Source organism: Chelon labrosus (assembly GCF_963514085.1).
Source record: "Chelon labrosus genome assembly, chromosome: 5".
Lineage (NCBI taxonomy): Eukaryota > Metazoa > Chordata > Actinopteri > Mugiliformes > Mugilidae > Chelon > Chelon labrosus.
The window spans coordinates 20,236,536-20,261,781 of NC_140341.1; the positions used below are offsets into that span (position 1 = coordinate 20,236,536).

Sequence of the window (25,246 nt, forward strand, 5' to 3'; positions counted from 1 at the left end):
ACGCAACTCAGTTTACTTTATTTATTTTATATTACAACAGTTTATTTGTGGAGGTGTGCTATCACGTTTGGCAGTTTGTCATTTCCTTCAGGCCAAATCATAGTTGCTTTTTAGTTTTATTTTGTTTTTCTTTGTTTCTGGTGTGGCATCACGCAGACAACACATATCACTGACTGCATTTGAAGTGTGCTTTGAGTATTTGATTTTAAATGATAAAGCTGCAGTTCAGCCAGTTACTGTATTAGATCACCAGGCTAACGATGACATGGCTGTCAAACAACTTCAAACTAATTTATATTGGACCTGCTTCAGAAATGAGGTGGGCCGGAAAGTGCAAAGTAAGTCACAGGAGGTTACCACTTATGATAATATTACAACTAGACAGCCTTTTGTGACCACCACAGTCACTGCTAGCCTATATTGCAAACTGCCGCGTATGGGTATTATAGATATCATCATCACCATCATCTCCAACCTAATGGTTACAGACCTAAAAAAAAGTCTGATCAAAATATATAAGCCAGGATAATCTTTTTAGAATTGTAATGTTAGTTTTCCTCTATATTTATAATAAAAGTCCTAATCATATTAAGAATTTCTCAAATACTGATATTGTTGTCAGGTACACTGTATCCGTTAGGCTCTTATTATGCCAGTGCAATGAATCAAAATGTGCAATTCAATATTTTATTTTGTGTGACAAATATTTATTGCAGCAAATCTGCTTTTAAATCAAATGATACACGTGACAGCAACAGGATGTGGTCTATATAAATGCATATGGTCAGTTTATGTCATTGAATACGTAATCCCTATTAGAGTGTGCCACTTATCTTTTTTGTCGCCACGGGGATATATAACCTGGCTGCAGCCTCAGACATTAAGAGGCCCCTTGTAACCTAATCGATCGCCGAGCAGAGAGGCAGACTGGGTCCACGCTCTTGTGATCCGTTTCTCTGTGTCAGACCAAGTTCCCAGAATAGCAACTCGTGCGGAGGAGATGGAGGAGGAAGTCAGTGGTGGATTTAACAACTGTTGCTTTTGCTGCTGCTGCTGCTGCTGCGGAACCAACTACCTTTCAGTCCGCGCTGCATGGCGCACGTCGGACGAGAATGAATTCAATACCAAGCCGACAAGACATTCAGTCTGGATCAGTGTGCAAGTTCATGGGATTATATAAACTCCTACTCCTTTAAGGTAAATGAAATAGCGGGCGAGAGAAGCCCGAGCGCGCGGATCTGTTTCCTGCTTTAACTGTGCTACTTTGATAGAGCCATTCAGTATCGTTCGGGCTATCAAATTGGCTGCAGACGCTTCAGAGCTGCCGCCGCCGCCGCTGCTGCTGCTGCTGCTGCTGGAGGCGCATGTCTGCAGCAAAGGCAAACAAGGAGCGTCTGTCTGATGAATGGAAAGCCAGACGGGCTCCGCTGTAGACTGCCGCGGTGATCGGATAACCTGTTGAATTGCAGCCGTCAGTCAGCTCCACAGCAGTCAACACAGCCGGCAAGGGGGAAAAAAATAAATAAATAATAATAATAATAATAATAAAAAAACACTTAACACGAGATACACAGCGCGTAGACACAATAACAACAAAAGTCGTCTCACGTTTTTTTTTTGTGTGTGTGTGTGTGTGTGTGTGCTCGCAGCTGATGGTTATTTCCAGAGATGCGCTGTTGCCTGCCAGGTACATGCACCCCCCCTCCCGTCCTTACTGCTTAACTTAACCCATCTGCAAAATATAGTTTCCAGCCCTTGAGTTCTTCACATACATACTAATTTGTCTTTCTAAAAAAAAAAAAAAAAAAAAAAAAAAGGTCGTGGCGACTCAGTAACTAGGAAGTAGTGCCAGAAGTGATAGGCCTATACATTATGTTTAATTTTTTGAGGTGGAGTATTTATTTTAATCCCTGCTGTGTGCGATGGGACACTTCGTTGCTGTGGTTGTCTTTTTGACAGTGGCGTTCGTGAGTTAAATTTGCCACCGCATCACATTATTCCCACTCTCTCCGCAGCAGCAGGTAACAGGAAAAAAAAAAACGCGTGAAGCTCTACCGGTTCGACCTTGAGTCACATTTCCACGGTAGCTTTTCAGCGAAGCCTACCCACGGATTTCCAGGTGCATTACTTGTTGAAAATAGCTTGGCTGCTCCCTGTCGCTATGGCTAATTCCTTAGGAACCGGTGGATCCAGTTTGATCCATCCCTCTCTTTCTCTCCCTTACCAACTTGTCGAGTCTTCCCCCTCTTTGTTCCTAGTGCAAAAGTTCACTGTGCATGGCTCAGCGGGTAGTTGTGCGACTTCTGATGAAATATTCGTGTCGAGTGAGGGTTGCAGTCGACGGGACGGGACTGCGTCGGCGTTGCTCTTATAGTGGGGAGACTCGACGGGACGCGCGCACATGACGCTTTGACACAGGAACTGTCACCTGTAGTGGGACACTATACATGAGCAACTTTTCTTTTTCTTTTTTTCATTTTCATTTGGGCTGCCACCGAAACATGCTGATCTAAAAAAAAAACGTATAGCGAGGCATCACTGGACCAAATAGGTAAATTGGACTTTTTTGGTTTCTTTTAAGGGAGGTGGAGACAACTTGCCACCCCCTCCCTCCCTCCTTGACTGAAATTACCAACAAATTGTACAGAGGGGAGACACTTGAAGGTAATTATATGAATCCAGCTTTTTTTTGGTACTTATTGTATGTTACTTTCTTGTTTTGCTTTCACGTTTCACTTTTAAATTCAGTTCAGTTGTGAAAGATACGCCTTATCTAAACCAAATGGTTTGCCAAGTTTCTGTGACTGTAAAGTGGCCAAAGTTTCCTCCATGTAGCTGCAGAGGGAGGCTCATTCGTGAACTCAGATCTTTCAGGGAATTGTTGCTGGGTCTTGATATCGTTGTCACAGAGTTATCTGCTATTCAAATATAAAAATCGAACCAAAAGAGACTTTAAAAAAAGATGGGGGCCACTTTGTAGTTTGCCTTCCTGTTTTTTTCTCCTAATTAAAAAGTTGAGCTTTATGTTGTTCAAGGAAGCCAGCAGATGTGCTGTGACACAGTACAAAACTTCTGAGCGACTCCACTCAGTATCATAAACTCTCTTAAGGCTTTTTTGAAATTTTAATTCTCCTCCACTTTATGTTTCTTGACTCAAACAAAAGTTCAACGATAAAAGGGTGTCGAGAGATAAAGACTGTACCAAACGTCGGCTTGGAATTCACAAAAATGCCAGTCACCTGATAAGTAATTTATAGCATATTTACAACTTCAAATAGACACGTGGAGACCGTATAATAATATTTCTATACATTCTATACATTTTGATATCTTTGTAAAACTCATGAAGTCAAAAAACTTTGTGTGTGTGTGTAGTAGTAGTGTGTGTGTGTGTGCACTATTGAATGCATTGTGTTTTGGCTTCAGATCATTTGTGTTTATTGTGTTAATGCTTGCTCAGTCTAACACCAGTTTTCCACAAAAAGTCCAAATGTAACTCACTGAATTTTTGTGATTTAATTTCACCCCCTCTTTTTTTTTTTATATGTTTGAAGCAGCACTGCTCAATGCAGTTGGGAGTACTTTCTTTCCTCTCTTTTGCCTGCTTATTAATCAATCGCTCGTGCTTGAATAGTCACCATCGGCATCATTGCACCTCCGTTAAAAGTGCGTGAGATGTTCAACATTCAAACCATCATTTTACAGCTTGGTGGAAGGAGAATATCAGAAAAACCGAGTGACAATTGAAGCTGTAATTGAACTTGTCATATTTTGTAAAGAATGTGAATCTAAACGCAGTTTTTAACACATTAAAAAAAGTTCTGAGGGTGACTTGCTAAATGTGCGTAGACTACTTCTCTAAAAAACTGCAAAGACATATTACTGTTGTTATGCACATCTCTTCATTGGAATCCATACATCTATTGCTATTAGGCAGCTGTGAATGTTGATATTAGGACTGATACCAAATTGTGTTTGTAGAAAATTTATAGTTCCTAGAAAATCCATGGTAATTTAGGGGAATACTTCATTAAAGTTAATCCCGACAGGTCACTTTGGTTTTGACCTCTGTTTATTACTGCTCGTAGCTACGCGCCGTACTTAGCTAATTCTGCACTGCTTTTTAAATGCACACATCTCGTGAAACAAATTAAGACAAATGCATTTGTGCAAAATACGTTTGCATTGCCGTTGTATAACTGATGCAGTAATATTTCTCTTTATTTTCTGCAGCACTTCGAAAGCCCTTGAAATGGAGGCTACTGAAGACTACTGTGCTAGTAAGTCCTCCTATCAGTTACACATTAAATCTGTTGCACTCTGTGATCCACATTTTACAAACATGGACCGCATAAATGTGTATATACGTATATCACAATGCGTCTTTTATTGCACTGATGCAAGGTGAATGATAAAGATGTCATTGCATTATTAGCGCTGAGAACTCTTTCAACTTTTTAGTAAAATGCACGTCCAAAAAGAAAACATCAACAAGAATAAAAAATTGCAATCACAACACTATAGACATTTCAAGGGATTTTCCCCAGAGTGCAGCCTTTTTCCTGTTCAACCCTTAAAGGTAGAGAACACGAAGCATTAGCAACATCCTGTTGAATGCAGCAGATACTGGATATGCACTTTGTGGTGCTCCATTGCCCTTTGCTGGTTTCCTTTGGGCAGGTCTCTTGAATATCTTCCCTGCCCCCCCCCCCCACCCCCCCCCCCCCCCTCTGTATTTCGCTTTGGTGTGCATTTTTCAAAACAGGTAGCATATTGTTGATGACATCAGTGGGGACTTTTAGGCCCTCCATTGGGGGTTTGTGTTTGTAGGAACATTTGGCAGGCGGGGTAAGGTTGGAGGTGGAGGAAGAACTGGAGGCTCTTCCTCTCCATGTCCGTCTGTGGGTCGCTTCTGAGATGATACTTTTGGAACACGTGTTTTTCTGTTCCATGAAAGTGCAGAAAGCTTTTGTGTAATGCAACAGTTTGCATCCTCATATCTCCCATGTATTCTACTGTATCCTCTAGGCAGCGCTGTCTGTGAGAGAAAATTTAGTTCACACAATGTGTGACACATCATCGGAATGTTACACATGCACCACTATACTCTCCCACACGTACACTTCTATACCCTGCTGCACTAAGTCCCCCCATTCCCTCTCACATCCAAACAAAACTTTCCACTCATCATTGTAAAACAGAAAACTTTACTCTCGTAAATGCACAGTCATAGCGTCCTATAGTAGTGGTCCATGTTTCACACACTCTTCACTCTACACTCTACTCATGTTGTACTTGACCATCATACTATAGAGTCTGTAAGAAGGAAAATGATGTGTGAATATGGAGAAGAAGAAGCGTAACATGATTGGTACCACTTTCACAACTGGGGGCAACTTTTGCGCTAGATAAAAGATACTAAGCAGACACGATTGTGCTTATCGATGTCTTCATGAGCATTGGTGCCATTTTGGGCAGTTTTCCTTAAGTTTGGACGACTTTTAACACTTTTTATTTTAAAACTGGACTACCTGACATAGGTCAAGTCTGGCAACGCAGTTCATGAGTTTGATTCATGAAAACACAGAGACAAAAACAGATGAGGAATATGGAGATTATTTGCTTAAATTGAAGTTTGTGGCTGAGGCAGCCACACGACATACTGATGTCCTAAGTTTTTTTTTCTCAAATAAAAGCATTAATACGACACTATAAAAAACATGAAAGTTTAAAAAGTATGCTACTATATAAAGGCTAGTCTATAAAGGCAAAAGTGCTTAAAGTACTAGTAAAAGTACTTAGTGTGACTCTTAAAACTTACAGTATTAAATTGTCATTACTGTTTCATATGTAAATAAGCATTTTACTTTCATCAGTGGCTAGGGTGGTGCTATTTCTCGACTAAGAGAACAAAAATAATGGGAAACGTGATCATAGCTCCCCAGAGCCTGAGATGAAACCATCATAGTTTTAGTTTTGTTAAACCCGTAGGTCAATGAAAGTAAGGGAAAAACCACAATTGACGGTTCATTTTCCCCTGAAAAGAGATTAAACGACTTTCATAAAAGTTTGTTAATTTTCTTGTCAGTCGACAACTCGACATATTGTCTAATGTCTTTTAAGGACTGTACAATTATGTGTTTTTGTGAATTTCCTTTACCACTGTTACACACACACACACACACACACACACACACTCACGGCACCTTGCCAGTTAGCTTAGGCTAACGTTCCTAATTTGGGACATACAAAAAAACTGTACACCAGAGTGAGATATCATACGTGTCAAACGGTATGTTCTACATGTGGGATAACAACATCTGTGACTCAGAGTAGTAGTATGAGACATACCTGACAATGTATATACGGGACTTGCTATTTTTGGTTTCAATTTATGATCGACTTACCAACCTGGTATAGAACATACTGTACACAAAAGGAGAGAGTGATGGTAATGTATCTATGTGTGTGTGTGTGTGTGTGTGTGTGTATATATATATATATATATATAGTGCTGACTGTGGCTGGAAAGGCTCTCTCTTGCCAAAACATTTTTTTTCAAGAAGTTTGATAATCTGAGAAGAATGTAAGTGGCCTTCCTGTTTAATGAACCTCCCAACACTCTTGCATGCACTGTTTTTTTGCAACAGTCATTCTGTCATAGTGGCTTATCACACACAGCCATACCTCTTCACACACATGGTGTATGTACAGTTTATCAAATGTGCAATCGTTCTTTTACACAGATTATACAATGTGCTTTACGCCTTTTCACATAATGTGTCATTCAAAAGAAAAAAAATGACACAAATTGCTCACACCTCTCTGATTCAAACTAAACTCCTGCACTGGCTAGCAAAAGTTCTACCAAGAATAGTGCATTGTTAGAAATGGTTTGAGTATTATTTTTCTACATATGTTAAATGATACTATACAATAAGACTTTATTACTATACAACATAGAGTATAATTACTAAGCAGTGATATATTAATAAGCATTGTGCAATGATTCTAGCTTGAAACCAGCTTATGTACTGTGTGTAGTAGTGCTCTTGGCTATCACTCACATTGACAAACTACTGGATCTGTTGTTTTTTTTGGCATCTTGCTTCTTGCTCTGGTTTGATGGCAGCAGTACAAATAGTATGGACAAGTGCCAGCGCTGGGTAGATTTAATTAATGTTCACCCTTGTTTTCATGAGATGAACTGTTGCTTAAAAAGGACAAATAGCTAGCTAACCTCAGTGTCTTTGTTGTATTGGCAACTTTGCTCTGTGTGCATTTAATCAAAGGGCATCCATATGTTATAGGGTTGGTGCAGATTCTAAAATGATTCACTAGCTGGAGTTCACCATAAACTCTTTATTGTTTTCACGCAGTTAATGAGATCTACTCTTTATATTCAGTTATCTGTAGTATGTCCACACAAACACAACTGTAGCTCGCTGCAAATGGACCAGGCTAGTGCACAGCAGGGATTTCTGAAATACCGCTGGAGTAATGTGAATATACAAATGCTCCCCTGCTCTGTGTGTATGTCCATGTGTATTAATGATGATTAAAGATTTCCCATGTGGTAAATATGAAGCAAAAAACAGAATGGGTGACCTTGTCAGTCCAGAGAGGAATCTTATTTCGTTCCTCTGGACAAGGGCTTTTCAAAGTCTGAACCTCGAGTCAGACAAAACGACAAGTGAATCCAGACCCAGCCCGTGCCTTGTGTTAAGAACACATTATGTCATTAGGCATGACATTATGTATTTTGAAAAAAATAAAAAATAATAATTCTGTTGATTAATACATTGATAATAACGTTGAATACAGTGTAGCTGGAGATCCTGTCCCCAGTTGAATTAGGTTTTAATGCTTCTTATTTCCCTGTCATTACCATTGTTGCCATGGTGACTACTGGAGTGAGATAAGTCCAAGCAACTGCTTGCAGGCAAACAATGCCATACCTCGCACAAGGCTCGAACGTATTTCGACTATGGTGTTGAATGTCTGTTGCATTAAAGTCATGTAGGAGCTCATTTAATGTTTTCTCCTCATTGTCAGTCATTTGTGACCTTGTACAAAATTCATATTAGGATCTCCGAATAATAACTTTGAGAACCTAGACACACAGTGGGTGATATGGAGCTATTTGTTCATCTTTTCTGCCATCAGAGGCAAACAGATCTAGCTTGACCATATCTATTTTTATTTACTGTCATGGGGCACTTCTCCTTAACCTACAGTAGATGCATTCATAACTGTGTGTGCATTCTTCCTGTAGTTGTAGTTGTAAGAGAGGATGACTGTACTTCAGAATATATGCATTCATTTGTCACAGATAAGTCAGCAAATTTGACACCTACACACAGTTTCATGTGTACACATTTGTTCCTTTCCATTTGCCCGCACATTAAATCATCCCAATTTGGTGAATTACTCAATGTACCATTTCCCCGGCAAGTCTCGACTGTGTGATATCCTGATCTTAGTGTTCATACAGGTTTGACTCGGCAAGTGCGGGTCACCAACGCAGACTCTTCAAGTGTTCAATCCATGAATGCGTGTGGCTCTGTGCATTTTTAACCATGACCAAATTCATAATATACCAACCAACTAAACTTTAAAACTCTGTATGTGGAATTCACTGTGGGCGTATCTGACCATTGTAATAAAAAAAACAAAAAAACAACATAATATAAAAATGAGACATTATTTTGCCCACGATTGGCCCTAACCTTTGATGAGGAATGTCCCTGATCCTATGTAATATACATATTGATTGCACATATAATAGTGTTTCAATAATATTAGGCCCACAGTGTTAAAGTGTTGAAGGAACTTACCTTGACCCTTTCATTTTTTCCAGATAAGAATAATAATAATTATTTTCTTAGCATTTTGAACCCAGACAGCCCAAAGCTATTAGTTTATGCCTGAGACTACCTCAGCCATGGTGCAGCTAGGCATCTGTCAGCATCTGTTACAGTAATGGAAAATCCTTCATGACAAATCTGGGCCACTCCTGTCTCCAGGACAGCATTGCCAAGGGATAGCCAGCGTCGGTCACCTGAGATTTCCTCCAACCCCAACCTGTGCAACCCGAGCCCAGGCCCAGGGATTGTGTCATGGACAACGTCTCCCAGTAAGCCCCACTCAGTGAGGCCGCCGCTACAATGGAACAACACAGCAGAAAAGGCTGTCAGCATATGACTGACTGTCACAGGGAGAAGAGATCTGACACGGATTTCTTTTTCATGTATGAGGGGTCATTTCAGACATATTGAGCGCCGACAAACTGTGACAAGGCGTCCTCAAATGGGTTGCAGATGTGGCATGTTTTGCAGCAGCTTCTTTAACTACCGCTATTGATGCATCTGATTTTGAAAGCCTGAGGTTGTCTGGCAATGTGGTGACACCGTAATAGTTGCTTTCCAGCTTTATGCAGTTGTCAGTGCGTTTGAGGAAAACCTAAGTAACCTAGTAGCGCTGCAGAAGTAAATGATGACTCACTGTGGTTCCTAAGGGATCTGACACCTGGGTCAGAATGAGCGTTTGCCTGTTGCCACTGTATTGTTCTAGTGACCCTGATGGGGCCGGTGTGTAAGGGGATAAGGGATTGGTTTGCTCTCCCTCTGAGTGGACGCTATCCATAGCCCAGGGTTCTGTACAGACTGCTGAGAGGATGCAATCTGATCTACATTCACTGGACATTTGGATCCCATAGGTGCATAAAGGCCGTTTAGTTAGTCGCCTTCTGCATTCTGTATCTTGACCTCTATGCTGACCAATCAGGTTATGCACAGATATTTAAGATATTTAATTACCTTTATTCTTTGTGACCATCACTGTATGTATAATTTAATATCACAGTTCCCCCTTCCTTAAGTCTTGATTTATTAATCTTGAAAGTTTCATAAACCTTTCATCACTGACTTGGATGTTTAACATAGCAAACAATAAAAGTGGATTTTTTTTTTTCACACAACAGTGGTATATGGTGAACACTACGATATTGTGCAGCACACTGAATATTGCTGTGTTTCTGTGTCTCCCAGGTAACGGCCAATGCTCTCCCGGTAAGGAGAACTCGAGAATGTTGGCGGATATGTCAGCACCTAATGGACAGACAGTTCCTCAGGGTCCTAATTCCCCCAGTGGTGAGTGCTCAATTAATAGATGCACATTTCTGCAGTCTGCCAAGAACAGATGGAGTGTGCACACATTCAGTTTCTCCTTTTCGAAATTATGCAGCTCTAACCAACTATATGAGTTCAGTTTTATTTCTGAATTTGGCTTTATATTAAAAAGTCTTTTTCACATTAAAAGCTTTCTGAATAAAGGAAGATGTTTTCCTCTAAACTGCATATAATCTTTTAATGTGAAATACAGAAATGATACTATTGCAGACTAATGTGGGAAAGTTAACATGGCAAATGTGTGCAGATGAGAAAACCCCCAATACTCGATGCAAGAAATGCCTTGCAAGATACCTTGTCTGAATGTGAATGAGAGAGAATTGCAAAACACTTTGCATAAAAACTCTATTCCACAAAATGCAGTCCAAAACTAGCTATAATAATAACAATAAGCCGAAACAAATTCTGAAATTAAATCATTTACAAGTAGATAAATAAACAAACATAAGACGCCCGAAGATGAGCAGTGTTAAAGTGAGCAGCAATAGTTTTCACAGCAATAGCTTTGGGACAAAAATGCACCACATTGCACTTGTGTCACAATGAGGCAGCAAAGTAAGAAAAGGGGAAACAAAATGAGAGAATTGAACTGAGTGAGAAAAAGGGAAGCTCGTTTCCCTCAAGTTCAGAGATACAGGGAGGCGGGCTGGGCGATGTGTTTTTTTTTTCACAGGGAGATACTCTTCACCGATAAGAGCTTTTGTCATTCTGGAAGTTGCCTAACATTATTTGCTATTTGAGGTTTTGTTACAAAAGAAGGACTGCATCACATTCTGTTGAGAATTAGCTTAAGGCACCGAACTTTGCTGGCAAGAACAAAAACAGTAGAGCAGTTATCTCTGCATTGTTCACTGTGTCAAATAAACAGTAGAAGAGTAGAATTACACCCTTTGGGATAGATGACAGATTGCGTGGTGAGGGAGACTGAATGTCTTGATCAGTTTAATTTTTCTTTGTCGTCTTCAGTCAACCCCTCAATTTATAGCGATCTCGGGTCCCGTTTTTCCTTGGATTACCGGAAACTCAGATTAATCACAGACGGTACTGCAATGCGCAGAGAAGGAGGGTGGAAAAATGTGAAAACTGCATCCAGATCATTTTCCTTGCTGCTTTTGTCGTGGCAACCGTTTCAAGTGTATCCTCATCTGACCACTCTATGCATTCCACTCTGCCACACTGGAGAGACAGATGTAAAGATGCAAGGAGCTGAATAGCAAGGACGTTCAGGTCTGCTCCGTGTTGCCAGGATACAGCTGTCGAAGACAAGGCTCGATAGCAACTTGGGTATTGGGATAAGTGTACTTCTGTACAAACTGTGGAATACAATTTCTTTATTGAGATTCATCTCTATAGTCTATATAATGAAAATGAATGAAACTGAATATATGCAGTTCTTTTACTGACATCTGACAGTTAAATATATGAAGCTCTAAAGCCTAAGGGGACAGTTAAGAATGCAGACTATTCTGAGGCTTTAGGAAAACAACCACATATGCTCAAACTGTGATTATTGCCCCTTGTAAACCGCAAAACAGGATTATCAGAATCAGTGAATTGTGTTGGGAAAGTGTCCAGACGTTTATCTTCACCATGCATTGTGGTAGACTTCTTGGAAATCTTCGAGCTGTCATTGCTGCAGTGGGAGCAAATCAACTAAACAGGGCCAAAATGAAGTCAGGTTTTATTATTATTTGGTCCAGAATTACCTGTTTTTTGTCAGAGGGCTCTATAAAAAGCAGATTTGAAACAACGAAAGCAGACTGTGTAAAGCAAATGGTCCTGATACTGTTGCGCATCTCACATGTACAGAGACCTGTACATTTGCGTGTAAATGGCTAGACATGGGGTAAATCCCAAGGCGACACTCAAGCGCACACTCAACACACTTTAACTTTTTTCGCGTAACAAAAAGTTGCAAAGCCCTGCGTTCCTCTCAGCAGCGCGTAGCCAGGAGACGTGTGAAGACAAAGTGGTGTGATGTTCTGTTTCGTTCTTCTTAATGTTTGAGAATTAAAAAGAAAAAGACAGCGTCCTTCAGTAGTGCGAGGGTGGGGGTGAGTCAATAAATAAATTAAAAGAACTCACAAGAAAGAAAAACATAAAGGTAATCTCTAGTGGCTTGCACAGAATAAAAGAAAGTATGAGTTTAGGAATGTACCCAGCAATGTACATCGGATTAATACTATTTTTTCTGCTTGGACTGTGTACATTATGTAGAATCTGTCTCATTATTGGAATGAGAATGGAGGTCAATGAAAATTAGGTGCAGCTGTGTGTGCTGCACAGTTGCACATGTATGGTTTTCTTTTGAATTATTATTTTTGCGTACAACAAGGCCTATTACTAGTTGCTGCTGACTGATAACTAAAGACTGCAGGAGGTAATAAATAGTTTCCTGCCACCTCCCACCTCCGCATACACAAGCGAATGCACACACGCAGATGACACACACACACACACACACACGCACAATAAATTACTCAATCTTTTGGCCTTGTCATCCAGCCGGTCTCCCATTGCTAGTCAGCAGCAGCCAGTCTCTGACACTCCTTTTCTCCCCAGGGACAGCCAGAAACCAGACCAGCCTGTTTCTTTTTCTCTCGCTCTCTTCTTGTCAGTCCATCCTAATGCTGTCTACGAGTTGAGCTGCGAAGTTAAAATTATGCCCCCTCCACATTTAATGACGTGTTAGTTTGCGCATCCAGCCCACTTGAGGCTGCCTCTGTCCACTCTACACCCAGTCAATTCAGGACATACTGAGACCGACCCAGGTTATCTCAGGACATTTACCAGTTACAAATCATGCTACGTAAGGCTAGCCTTGGTTGGGGTATGTTTCATTGTTGCTGTAGTGTGTTAAAAGTGCATTTGTTGTGTTCTCTTAAAACCTGTATTTGGTGCAGTTGAAATGGCCTGTCAGGATTGCTGTATGTTTGTTTACAGAACTGACAATTAAGCAAGAGGAAGAAATCGCCGAAGAGGTTGACAACAGAAGCCCAGCACCTGAAGAAATGGGCCAAACAGGAGACGAAGGAGTAACACTGGAGGAATCCATAAGTGGGAGCCCAGGCAACACACAGGATGGATTACCTGGCCCCAATGCCACAGCGGATGCAGGAAATCGACAACCAAACGGTACCGATTGTGTTGTGTATTTCCAGTGTCATAAAAAGGGTGTACAGCTGAAAGGTTGACAAATGTCTTGTGTCTTTTCACTTTGGACATTAACAATCCATACGGGATTAGTCTCATTCTAACCATTAAAATCAGGGCGTTGTGTGAGTTTCCCCAATTTTTCTGAGTGAGTCAGAAATCATTTGTTTTCCTCGACAGTGGGTGTGGAGTGCTTTCTGCTTTTTGTTCTCACTGTTGAAAGACAATAGTTTAGTCTTGGAATTATTATCAAGGAAAAAATATCCTTGGAATCCCCCGCAACCTGTTTCCACTGACGCCACGACTGCCCTGGTTGTCACAGCATTAGGATCACATTTCTCTTTTCCAACTGGCTGCAGATCAAAAGATTTGCCATTAGAACAGACGACAGCAGTCCACACGATAGACCGGATGAGATAGAGAATAATCACTTCTCATGATGACCACTATACATGCTGTACTTAGTCATGTATCACTGATGTCTAAACATACATATCTGTAGTGTAACAACTTCATGTAACACGCATGTCTTCACATTAAACTTAGTTTGAGAAGGTCCTGGTAAATCAAGTAGTAGAGTATTGTATTTAATTTTGCTGCTGACATAACTATCTTAACCACTGCACCCACACCGCTTTTGCATTTCTACCAAATATAGATAGACTCTGGAATTACATACAGTCGCAGCAACTTTTCAGTGTTACAACAATATACAGTACTAACTGTAATACCTGTGGACAGGGTTTCTAATGAGAGATTCAATAGCTGTCTTGTTTCTTAACTGTTATTAGTAAGCACCTACCAGGAGTAGTTTAAGGACATTTACAATAATTTGATAGGTGGCGTGTTTCATTGCTCAAATCTGAAGCACCTGTCAGTGGTTGCTGCACATGGGAGGTTTGGTGTCAGCTACAACCCTAACTGGTCTAGTTAAAAAGAAGAAAACCTCATTGATAGATTCTAACAAACATCTTCCACAATGAGCACAGCACTGACTTCCTGTGCCTGCCTTTATTAGGTGACAGGCCGTTCCAGTGCAACCAGTGTGGCGTGTCGTTCACCCAGAAGGGAAACCTGCTGCGACACATCAAGCTGCACACAGGTGAAAAACCCTTCAAATGCCCCTTCTGCAGCTACGCCTGCCGGCGGCGTGATGCCCTCACCGGTCATTTGCGCACTCATGCTGGTAAGCCTCCTTTCCTTCCCTTTTTACTCATCCACTTCTGCTACCCAGAAGAGACTTTAATAGAATTCATTAGAAGTGCTTCAGAGATCTGTCACAAAACCCATAATGCTCAAAGTGTGTGGTTTGACTTTATTTTAGAGGTCATTCAACATGTAAAGGAACGTAAAATGTTTGCTTTGAAATGCAAACGCTTGTGTTGCATGTCCACCTGCAATCAGCTGTCTATGACATCACGTCAGCGCAATGGTCTTAGGACTGCAGTGACACTTCATAAACCCAAACAAAGCAAATGTATTTATTTTTAAATTCTCCTGAGAAGTGTGTGTTACGTAAGAGGCATGGCATACACACTGGTTGGTGACTCTCTCACTGTGTTTTTGAATAGGTGATGTTTTTTTGTGTGTGTTTTTTATGTGCGTGTTATAGACAGCACTGTGAGTGCTTTGTGGTTAGGTACCAAGGACATTCTGTTACTTAGTCGCTTGACTCGCTAAGGAGGAAACTATCTATGTGTTAAGAACCACATGGGGAGTGTGTGTCTTTCTCTCAACTGTAACCCACTTTCCTATCAGAGGATGTGCTCTCCCCTCTGTTGTACCTTTGAAATCAAGGTCAGACAATACCATCATGTCTGCCTGTGATGCCCCCATGGGGGTTACTCATACGTACATCTCTTTTTAGACTTTTTTGTGTGTGTGTGTTCGAGTGTGTGGCCACGTGTTTGCATCCATTTTTTTTGTGTGTTTTGTCAATTATACGCTTCCTTTGTAACCATCTATCTATATGTGTCTTCCACCATCAACCATGACCATTTCCCTGCTTTCACTTCCTTAATAGTTCGGCTGAATATATTAGTCCCCCAACTACTTTCTTCTTGTAAAATAATGAGTAGCGAGTTCCATGCCACCTTCTGATCATTCAATGGGAAATGTGAAGAATTTGACGTTGCCAGGTTGTTCCATCCCAACTCTCTTCTACGTCCAGGGACTCACTGCTCAGTCTCTGAGTGCTGCAGACCTGGCTGTTCTGCTCTGCTGCACCGCCAGGAAGAACAGGTGTATTGAAAAAAAGAAGAAAAAAAGCAAAGAAAGAGAGGTCGAATGAGGAAAAATGGAAGTGAGAGACGGCAAAGAACAATAGCAGAAGGCTAGATTGAACGTTACACTGGAAGCTTTTCTTTGGTGTGACACGGTTGATTGGTGGAATAATAGTTCAAGAAAATCCTGACCTGAGAGGCGTACACTTTTACATATTTTAAGATCTAAATTTGAGCGAGTTCCATTTTATTAGCCAAATGCAATCAGTCGAGTGAGTCTAAGTTCACAGCGTGGAGCATTTGCATGAATAAGAATAGCAGCTGAAAGGTGGATTCTACAGGTCCATCCAACATCTGCACAAAGGTGGCGTGTGGGTGGTTATATAAATATGAAGAAGTAATGAAGTCTGTGCCGTGTCTATGTGAAAGAGAGAGCGTGTAGACGTTGCCCTCTGAGAACAAGGGAGCGAACACTTGGTTGAATACTGTCTACTCCGCTGTTAGGAGTTTCACAGCTGAAGAGCAGCAAAAAAAAAAAAAAGTCATTTCCATGATGACGTTTCATTTTGAGGTAGCCCTTTAATTACTCAGAATGAATGTTGCTGTGATGACCCTGCATGTACGCCTACGTGAGACCTTGTGTCATTAGCCGTTTCGTATGTGTTCATACTCAGAAACAAATGATAATAAACCCCAGTTTCAAGTCCTACGAATACAATGTCATTCATAGACCACAAAAGCATCAGGACCTTTATTATCATTCTACATGATTCACTCAAAAGGCATTTAAAAAAAAAAAAAAGTATGCTGATGTTAGATGTCAGTCAATGACTGGCCACATCGTGTAACCAGTGGGCTAATCATCATGAAGGAAGTAGTCCAGTGAAGACAATGTAACATTTAAAAATAAGGGATATTTATTTCTTATACTTCTTTTAGCACATGTTTTTTTTTTTTTTTAGCTCAACATACCTGTCTGTGTGAGAAAGAGTGGTTATTTTCACGTGTGAACCATCACCCACCTCTAAATGTGTGTGAGTGTATCTGTGCTAGAGCGTCCGTGCCTCAGACTGAAACGTGTTTGGTTTCTCTGTTCTCACACTGACAAGAGCGCTGGATCATCTGCACATCATCTTCTAGTAATAGCTGTCACCGTTGTCCCATTGATTGTTTTACTACACTGCATTGCTAATGACGGTGTACGGCTCACATTTGTATAATGTTGTGGCCTCCGGTTCACTCCCTTTATGAGTCATTATGTTGGTTTTAAGAAAAACCTAACGCAAGTCACAGACCTGTTGCCCCAGCACTGTCTGAGTCTGTGGGATGTCATTTTTTTGCAGAATATATAAAAAAAAAAATTATTATTTCAAATTTTACTTAAGAAATACGCTGGTTGGTCCACAACTAACTGACTTCCTTGTCTGTCGATAATTGAAAAGTGAAGCCAATTCGAAAGAGGCTTAAAGTGCAATGCTACTGATGGTCACTAGGTGTAGGTTTCAAAGATCTCTGGATCCATAGACTCCCATTCAAAAAGTCACTCTATTAAGCTGAACTAATTAGGTAAAAATAAAGGTATGTTTGAGAGAGTGAGTCCTGCTTGATTCACATGTCTGGTCCCATGGTTCTCAGTCAGATCCACCCCTTGCTCCTCCCTTTTGTCCAAATATGGTCACTTCTGGCAGCTCACGTAGTCCACCACCCAGTGGAAATGTCAGTGTGGCTTTGCCCATCCTTTATGTAAGTTTATGCTTTACACCACAGATGTCACATTCAAGTCAGCAATGCAAACAAATTGTCCGAGCTTGATGATATGTTCTTTAGACATACGTCAAGGTGAAACTGTTTTCCCAAACATGCTCTTCTTTTCAAATGGATGGAAGGATACGATGACGGACTGAGATAGATGTAAAGGATATGCCTTCATCTTTCCACTTGTGTAGATAGGAAGGGATTGAATAAAATAGAAATGGCACAATGAATCACACTACACCTCCATAGCAGCAAACTGGAGTAAGTTTCCTACCGTCACCATGGGATGCATGATCAACTCTGTTATCCACTCATACTGTGCCACAGCTGTGGGAGTTTTGCTGCGTGTTTTTGCTGTGACACAAAGAGATGCAAACTCCATGGCCGACTATCGCCTACAAGTTGTCTTTCTGTCTGGCTGCAGTTGTGTGGAATCCTCACACTAGTAGTGGAACCTCCGTGATCTCAGAGGCTCGCTTTTGGTTTGTGTGTACTCCAGTATTTACTACTATGCACCGACCTGAATAAGGCAGCAGTGCTACCCACTCTCTGTCTGTATCACAGTGAATGAAATTAATACACTTTCCCTTGAATGTCTCTACTTTTAGTTGGCAAACCACACAAGTGTAACTACTGTGGACGAAGTTACAAACAGCGCACATCTCTTGAGGAGCACAAAGAGCGCTGCCATAGTTACTTGGAGGGTATCAGCTTGGATCACACTTCCAACACCGGCCCTTATCCAGGTAAAAACGTTTGAGAATTAACATAAACTCGAATTAATTAAATTAATTTAACACACATACATCCAGTTTTTATATAATAATTCATTCATTTGTGCAGCTTCTGCCATTTTATAAAACACTCTCTCTCTCTCTCTCTCTCTCTCTCTCTCTCTCTCTCTCTCTCTCTCTCTCTCTCTCGCTCTCTCGCTCTCTCTCTCTCTCTCTATATATATAATATTATGTGATCTGCGTATTTTAGTAATATAACTTACTTGGAGTCCCTTCATTTAACACACAAATGCATTCTTTCTCTTAAGGTGAGGTTCCAAAAGAGCCAAGGCCAATGGCAGAGGCCAACACCATGGCCACCTTTGATCGACCACCTGTTATTGAAAGGCTGCACAGTAATGTAGGCAAGAGGAAGAGCACCACGCCTCAGAAGTTTGTGGGTGAGTATTTCAGGCATAGCCAGGCAATTGACAACTTTCCTGTGGAGAGGAATTATTTAACTTTGCTTTTAGTATGCCGTTCTGCAACATTTCAGTGATGTGAGTGAAATAAATGTTTTACTTGTCCACTTGTTTTACAGTCACTAAATTTATGTCAGCTAATTTCACTTTTGAAATTGCTATTGGAACTGACGTACTGTGTGTTATTAACTTACCTGATATTTAGCTTTTGACCTTTTGAAATGGGTTTTCCCTCTCTCATCAGAGTTGCATCATACAGTATTATATAATTTCACACAATAGCCCTGCCCTTCTTGCGAGCACAGATTTTTTTTTCTTCATTTTTTTTCTTTTTGTATTTGCCACACTATTAGAAAAAGAGACTGAGCAAGCTACAGCAAGCAGATGACTTAGAAGCAAGGAAATGTTTTTCACTCTGTGGTTAGGTACACCTGTAACTTTGCCATAGCTCTTATCGAGAGAAAACAGCTCACCGCATCCCTGTTCTGGAGGGGTTAAACAGTTCAGTAGATGGATGGGGCTTTCCACCCCATTAGACTCGAACATCAAATACAAAACGTGAAAAACACGACCTAAAATATCAGCAAGACATAAGTCTTACTGGCTAGAAAGGAAATAGCAAGTAATGATCATGTTTAGTGCTTATTATTTGTCCCTCTTGTTTAGCTAAAGCTAAAAAGCAAAAGTGTTTCCTTCCACTACTGCTGTTGCATCTTTATTTATTATGTGTGTGTCCCATCATTTGAAATAGTTAATTACTCACAGGTGGTGTCACTGTATTATTTTCAGGTGAAAAGATGGTTCGCTACAGCTATCCTGATATGGGCTATGACATGGGCCTGAAGTATGAAAAGCAGGCAGAGATGATGCCAGCCCACATGATGGATCAGGCCCTCAATAATGCCATGACATACCTGGGATCAGACAACCTACGTCCTATGCTCCATCATCCGGGACCTCTTTCTATGGCTGACGTTGTGCCTATTGTCAATCCCCTCTTTCACCATGTCATGCCACTCGGCCAACGAACAGAGCGTCCAGGGAACTGTGACACACTGCCACCGCAGCCACCTCAGCCCCATGAGTTCCCCAGTCATCTCACCTCAAATGGCCCCACTGTTTTAACTAAGCAGGTCAAGCCACCTCAACCAGGGCAAGAGGAGTCACCCAGCAACAGTGGTGTTGACTCTGCTGACTCAGCTCGCAGCAGCCCTCAGGAAAGGCAGGGCTACCATGGCAGCAACGCCCCTCCAGGCTTCAGGTCTCGAGCCAGTCCAGCGGTGGTCTTTTCAGGAGAGCGCGTTAGAGATGCGTCACCCAGAAGTGGAGCAGGAGTGGGGACCGGGATAATGCGATTGGGCGCAGAGAGGCCTGTCAGCCGGGAAGGAGTGCGGGTGTTTGGACGAGAAGGCCAGGAGTTGCGGGCTTTCCAGTGCGAGCACTGTCGAGTGCTCTTCCTGGACCATGTCATGTACACCATCCACATGGGTTGCCACGGGTACAGAGATCCACTGGAGTGCAACATCTGCGGTCATCGGAGCAAAGACAGATACGAGTTCTCCTCTCATATAGTCCGTGGTGAGCACACCTTCCAGTAAGAGGATGGGTTTAAAGAAAGACAAAGAAGTGAAAGGAGCAATAACTGTCCTTATCTCTATGAGACTGCACAGTTGAACAGCACTGTAGGCAAGTGTAGCACAATCACAGACTTCTTTTTAAGCTACTTATTGTGAATCTGAACAGTTGAACAATTACATGAAGGTATGGGCCAAAGACACATTTTCTACTTATTTAATTTTAGTTAATGCAAGAAGGAAGGTAAGTTTATTTTTCTGTTAATGTATGTGTTGTATTTTCAATTTCTGTATAACAGAGCAGCTGGAAGGTGGCTTTGACTAGTTTTTCATTTTTGTCTTATTTGGAAATCTTTTGCGCTTTTCCATTTCCCATGCTTTTATTGGATGTTGTCATTCTTAAGATGTAATGAACACACACAGATACAGTATACAGGGACATGCCTCTGCCTTGTGAGCTAAAATTGAAACAAGTTTTACTGTTATCAGGTAGAATGTCATGGCTTCAGGTAGTCTTTAACTAGAAAAATACTACTCTCATATGTGTAAACGTAGTACACAGTATATACTAAAAAAAAATTAAAAAATAAATAAATCAGATCCTCTAATTTAAAATACTAAATGAACCAAATAAATTTAGACTTACCAGATGACCTGCCAGTAAACTGCTACTGTGACTGATTACTTCATACTGAATAACCCCCATTACTGCATACAACAACATACTTTCAGGACAATCTTTCCCAGTGTCACATAAATTTAACAGCATACAACAATAAGGTTTAGATAACTTGGAGGCTTTTAATGTAATCTACCAAGAGAAGTTTCAATACAAGCATCAAAAAAAAAAAAAAAAGAAAAAGAGAGAATTACAGACTAGATTTACAGATGTGTATCACAATTTTTGGATATATATGTTTTGGTCAAATTATTGTGTAATTAAATCATATATATTCATTTTTTATTACGTAGTATGTTTTCTTGTCCAAAAACCAATACAATGAATCAAATTTGTGAAGTGTGTTAGCTGAAGCTAACATAGCAATGTTAGCTTTAGCTGATACCAGACAACTACCTTCTAACAACCACTTTGCAAGATATTTCTGAACTGACAGTGTTCATTATAATGTGTAATGTTAATTACATTTTATTTCCAAATGTCGCACATGTTTCAGACTGTCAGTGCATAGCTTTCAATTATAACACTGAGACATCTCCAGATGTCAGTGGTTTGAAAGCGCTGTTGAGCCACTGGCGCTGAAAAAGAAAACCACCTACTTCCTGTTGATGGCTTGTGAATTTGTTATTTTTTTTGTTTGTTTTTCTCTTTTTTTAATCTGATGAAATGATATATATATATATATATATATATAAACTAATTCTCAGGCCTCTGGTAGAGGACCTGACCCCAAGAGGGTGAGATGGATGGACGTTTTATCTATCTATCTATATCTATATCTATATATATATTTTTTTTTTCTAACCAATAAATTATTAATTAAATTCACATCTAGATTTAACATTTTGTAAATCAAAATGTTAAAACACAAAAAACAATATGAAACCAAATACTTTGTGCAAATCTTAATATGCTGAAAAAACTATTTTAAGTGCAGATATTATGAGGTTGCCTAACCCCACGTTCGAAAGCTTTGAAAACATTGATCCAATATATATTTTACGTTGCTATACATTCATAAATTTAAACCTTCAGGAGATTTGAAATCAACTTTGTTGCTTGTACTGAGACGTTTCTCTCCATTATGACCAGCCTCTATTCATTTTGCACTTACAAGTCTGGAGTATTGATCACAAAGCACACTGGCAGATAAAGGACGGTGCGGCCTAATTGTTCTTGTCAGCCCTGTGACCTTAAAAACATAACACGTGTCCATCTTTTCTGAGCTTCCAGGGTGAGTCGCGCAAATAATTGGCTATTCCTCTGTTTCTCTTGTTGCTCTTGCAGAAAATGATTAGATTCTGGTGACTCACTGGTGCTGTTGCTTGTACTTGGAGCACACCGATAGATTAAAGTTTAAGAGTTTGGTTGAAACTGTCAGACATCCCAAAAGGCAAACGGGGTTAAAGAAGCTGTTTCCTTTTGATGACCTTATTAATCTCATTACTGAACTACGTGGCATCAGTATAATGCTTTATGACAGTGAATACCAAAGGGATAGATATAGATATAGATGTAGTTGTAGATATAGATATGACATGGGACGCTCTCTGATGTACCTCACTTTATGCTGTTTCCTTTTGATGTAATCCACTTGTGATACATGCAGGCTAGATGTGTGTGTGTATAGTGTCAAGTGTTTTCCAGCACAGTTAATACCATCTTACATCCTATTTGTAGATTACAGCCAATACAGGGAAACATCAACATCATTTTTTTTCTTTCTGCAGCCGAATTCCTACAGTTTTGTAATGGTGGCTTCCTGCTGTGGTATTCTTAACCTGACCTTGTCTGAATAAGGCTGCTCTTTCTCCGCTCCTCTTAAACACCACCTCGCATACACACTAAAGCCTGTTACGCATCCTCGCTCTCTCGACTGTTTCTTTTTGCATTGCCATAATGTCACCCCATTCGCGCGTGACCTTTCACAAAGAGGAAGGAAGAAAGAGACAGCGTGAGGACGAGGAAAAGTTGAGGGAGTGTGGTTTCCTTGCTGTACCACTCTGAAGGCCCTTCCCAAAGCTGTAGCATTCCCAATCACCTCTATAAGCCGCTAACAGTTAAGGCTTGTGTATATAAAATGTAAAGTAAGTTGAAGGATAACAGATTTTGCTCCTTAAGGCCAGTTCTTTCATGCCTCACATGAAAGGACACAGACTGTGCTCGGTACAGTTGGTCATGCACTTTATGTCTCTTTAAAGGCAGCATTTTTTTTTTTTTTTTTTTTTTTTATAAAAGTGTAGGCACAATGGAAAACAATCAAACACAGCTGAATCTTTTGTTTGAGAGAGTGACCTTGGAGCGGCACATCGCTGGTCTTGATGAACGTGTTCTTTTGATTGTATCACAACTCGCAGGTCAAAGTTCGGCATTATGGGTTTCACATGTCAGTTTTCCACCATCACGCTCGGTTCGATTATGCTCTAAGGTTCAACTCAGTGATCTACTCTTTTATGCTCAATATCTACCGATAATCAAAAGGCAGCTTTTTTCCTCTGTTTACATGTCGCTTCTTTTTACGCTCAACTGGTGCCCAGCTAGCATAAAAGCTCACTGTCTGTAAAAGTTTTTGGCACTGGAAATTGTTTACACCTTGCGGCTGTGATATGGACTCTATATGTTCCTCTGTCATGTTGTTGCTGTATATATTTGATATCAGAAAAGCCTTATCTGTCCTCCTAAAACAACATTATACTTTTATTTATCCTATGGTAAAATGTAAGTTAATGCTAACCTGATTTTTCTTTCTTCATGGCCTTCAGAGGGAACAATTATAAACAGTAGAGAAGTTAAATTGAACTGGGGATTATAGATAGATAGATAGATAGATAGATAGATAGATAGATAGATAGATAGATAGATAGATAGATAGATAGATTTTGTCTCATAATAATGATTTAACAGCCTTACTTATACACAAATTCTTTAACTGAAGCAGCCATATGAACAAAAAAAGAGCAAAGGGACTTCTGTCAGCACTCCTTGGGAGTGAGGACTTTACTTGAAAATCTAAATCGTTGCTATTGTCACAGATCGCGGGGATTTGTATTGTAAATTTTGAAAGTGAGTGTGCTAAATGTCTATTTTTCTGCTGAAATGTTAATGCAAATAGTTTTGTGATCTTTGTGTGTGTGTGTGTTTTTTTAAGTTTAAAAAAAAAAAATGTTTACAAAAATGTAAAAGGCAGGGTTCCGGGTGCATTGTATTTTTTAAGAAATAATATACAAACGGTGTATATTTTGGCACTGAACATTGATTTTATCCAGAGATGTGTGCTGATTGATCAACTCTGATATTGATACCAACTTTCCGATGCGAGGGCTCTCAGGTATTTGCATAGGTCGTGTATTTTTATGTCCTAAAATATGTGATTTATTTATCAGAATGATGCACATTGATTTGAAATTCTTTGGTAATTTATCTTGAATTGAAATCGTTTAACACTGAATGTGGTGAAGGAAGCCGGAGGATTGTCAAGCCCTGTTTTTCTACATCAATATCCTTACATGAAGACACACTGCTGTGAAGAATACAATGTATATTTTAAGGCATGAGTTTCTCTCTATTAAAGAAATGGTTTTACTGAACGGCCTGTTGTTTGTGAATTTGGAAAAAACAGGAAGTCAGGCACACTGTTGTATTGGTTTCTTCAAAACATGCAAACTGTACATGAAATTAAAAGATTTTATTGTGAAAAAAAAAATGCAGTGTTGACGTCTTGTGAACAACATGTGTCTTTTTCATGTCTTTCAAAATTACTCAGTTTGGATTTCAATTGTGCTTAATTGAACTGCAATTTTGCCCGTAACTGTGAGGGGGAAGTCTGCAAAATTTGAATTATACTCTCCCTGTGGGTTCTATGGTGAAACTGAAATCCATAGTCATCGATAAGGATCAAGCCGTGAACTGATCATCGCTTTCGTCACTCTGCGGACTAAACAGAATTTGCTTGAGATTCCCTCCCAGTGGGCTCTATTTGAATAGAAGTCTTAGTCATCAGAAAATGTGGCCTGATTGGATAAAGTCGTCGTGCTCAGGAGCCAAGGTTAACTTCATCAAATAATTTACAACTTGTGGAGGAGGATTTCTCTTACCGCTGTCTGTCTCTCTGATGCCCAGCTTAATCTGTTCTCTAAAATAACATGCAGTACACGTGAATTTATGTGAATTGTCAATTTACTCCATAATAGGCCAATTTCCTCGACATGAATCGTGAGAATAAGAACGAAATTAGAGTGAGACAATTAAGCCCTGATTGTCACGCTGTCAGTGTAACCCTAGGGTTTGGCAGTGTGCAGACAGAGGCCAGATAGCAATCAGTCATGTGAACCTCTCCTAGCACAAAAAAAAGGCATTACAGTTATTTGTATCAATGGATGACTGAAATGAAGTGTAACTTATTGTTATTAATTATTACTTATTGCTAAAAAAGTTCAAACTAAACTAAACTAACAAACAAAACTACTGGGCCAGTTGTT

The 25,246-nt window shown here is 40.1% G+C and overlaps 1 protein-coding gene across 3 annotated transcripts; it reads left to right on the top strand.

Annotated features, from left to right (window-relative positions):
• The first annotated feature begins 623 nt into the window (after nucleotides 1-623).
• On the top strand, nucleotides 624-24,679 carry ikzf2 (IKAROS family zinc finger 2). 3 transcript variants are annotated; one of them, XM_084544724.1, is made up of 8 exons: nucleotides 624-1,197; nucleotides 4,234-4,280; nucleotides 10,050-10,151; nucleotides 13,134-13,325; nucleotides 14,362-14,529; nucleotides 17,929-18,066; nucleotides 18,363-18,494; nucleotides 19,305-24,679. In XM_084544724.1, the coding sequence occupies exons 2-8, from the start codon at nucleotides 4,253-4,255 to the stop codon at nucleotides 20,111-20,113; spliced, it is 1,569 nt and encodes a 522-aa protein (XP_084400850.1). In that variant the 5' UTR covers nucleotides 624-1,197; nucleotides 4,234-4,252; the 3' UTR covers nucleotides 20,114-24,679. The 3 variants fall into 3 exon arrangements, with proteins under 3 accessions (XP_084400850.1, XP_084400849.1, XP_084400848.1); XM_084544723.1 differs by lacking the exon at nucleotides 624-1,197 and adding an exon at nucleotides 2,115-2,664; XM_084544722.1 differs by lacking the exon at nucleotides 624-1,197 and having other exon boundaries at nucleotides 3,326-4,280.
• The last annotated feature ends 567 nt before the right edge of the window (nucleotides 24,680-25,246 follow it).

Excerpts from the sequence above, each read along its gene's own strand:
- ikzf2 (XM_084544722.1), top strand. The coding sequence starts at position 4,160 with ATGCATTTGTGCAAAATACGTTTGCATTGCCGTTGTATAACTGATGCA. Across the intron at positions 13,326-14,361 it reads AGGAAATCGACAACCAAACG|GTGACAGGCCGTTCCAGTGC; the intron begins GTACCGATTGTG and ends TGCCTTTATTAG. Across the intron at positions 18,067-18,362 it reads CAACACCGGCCCTTATCCAG|GTGAGGTTCCAAAAGAGCCA; the intron begins GTAAAAACGTTT and ends CTTTCTCTTAAG.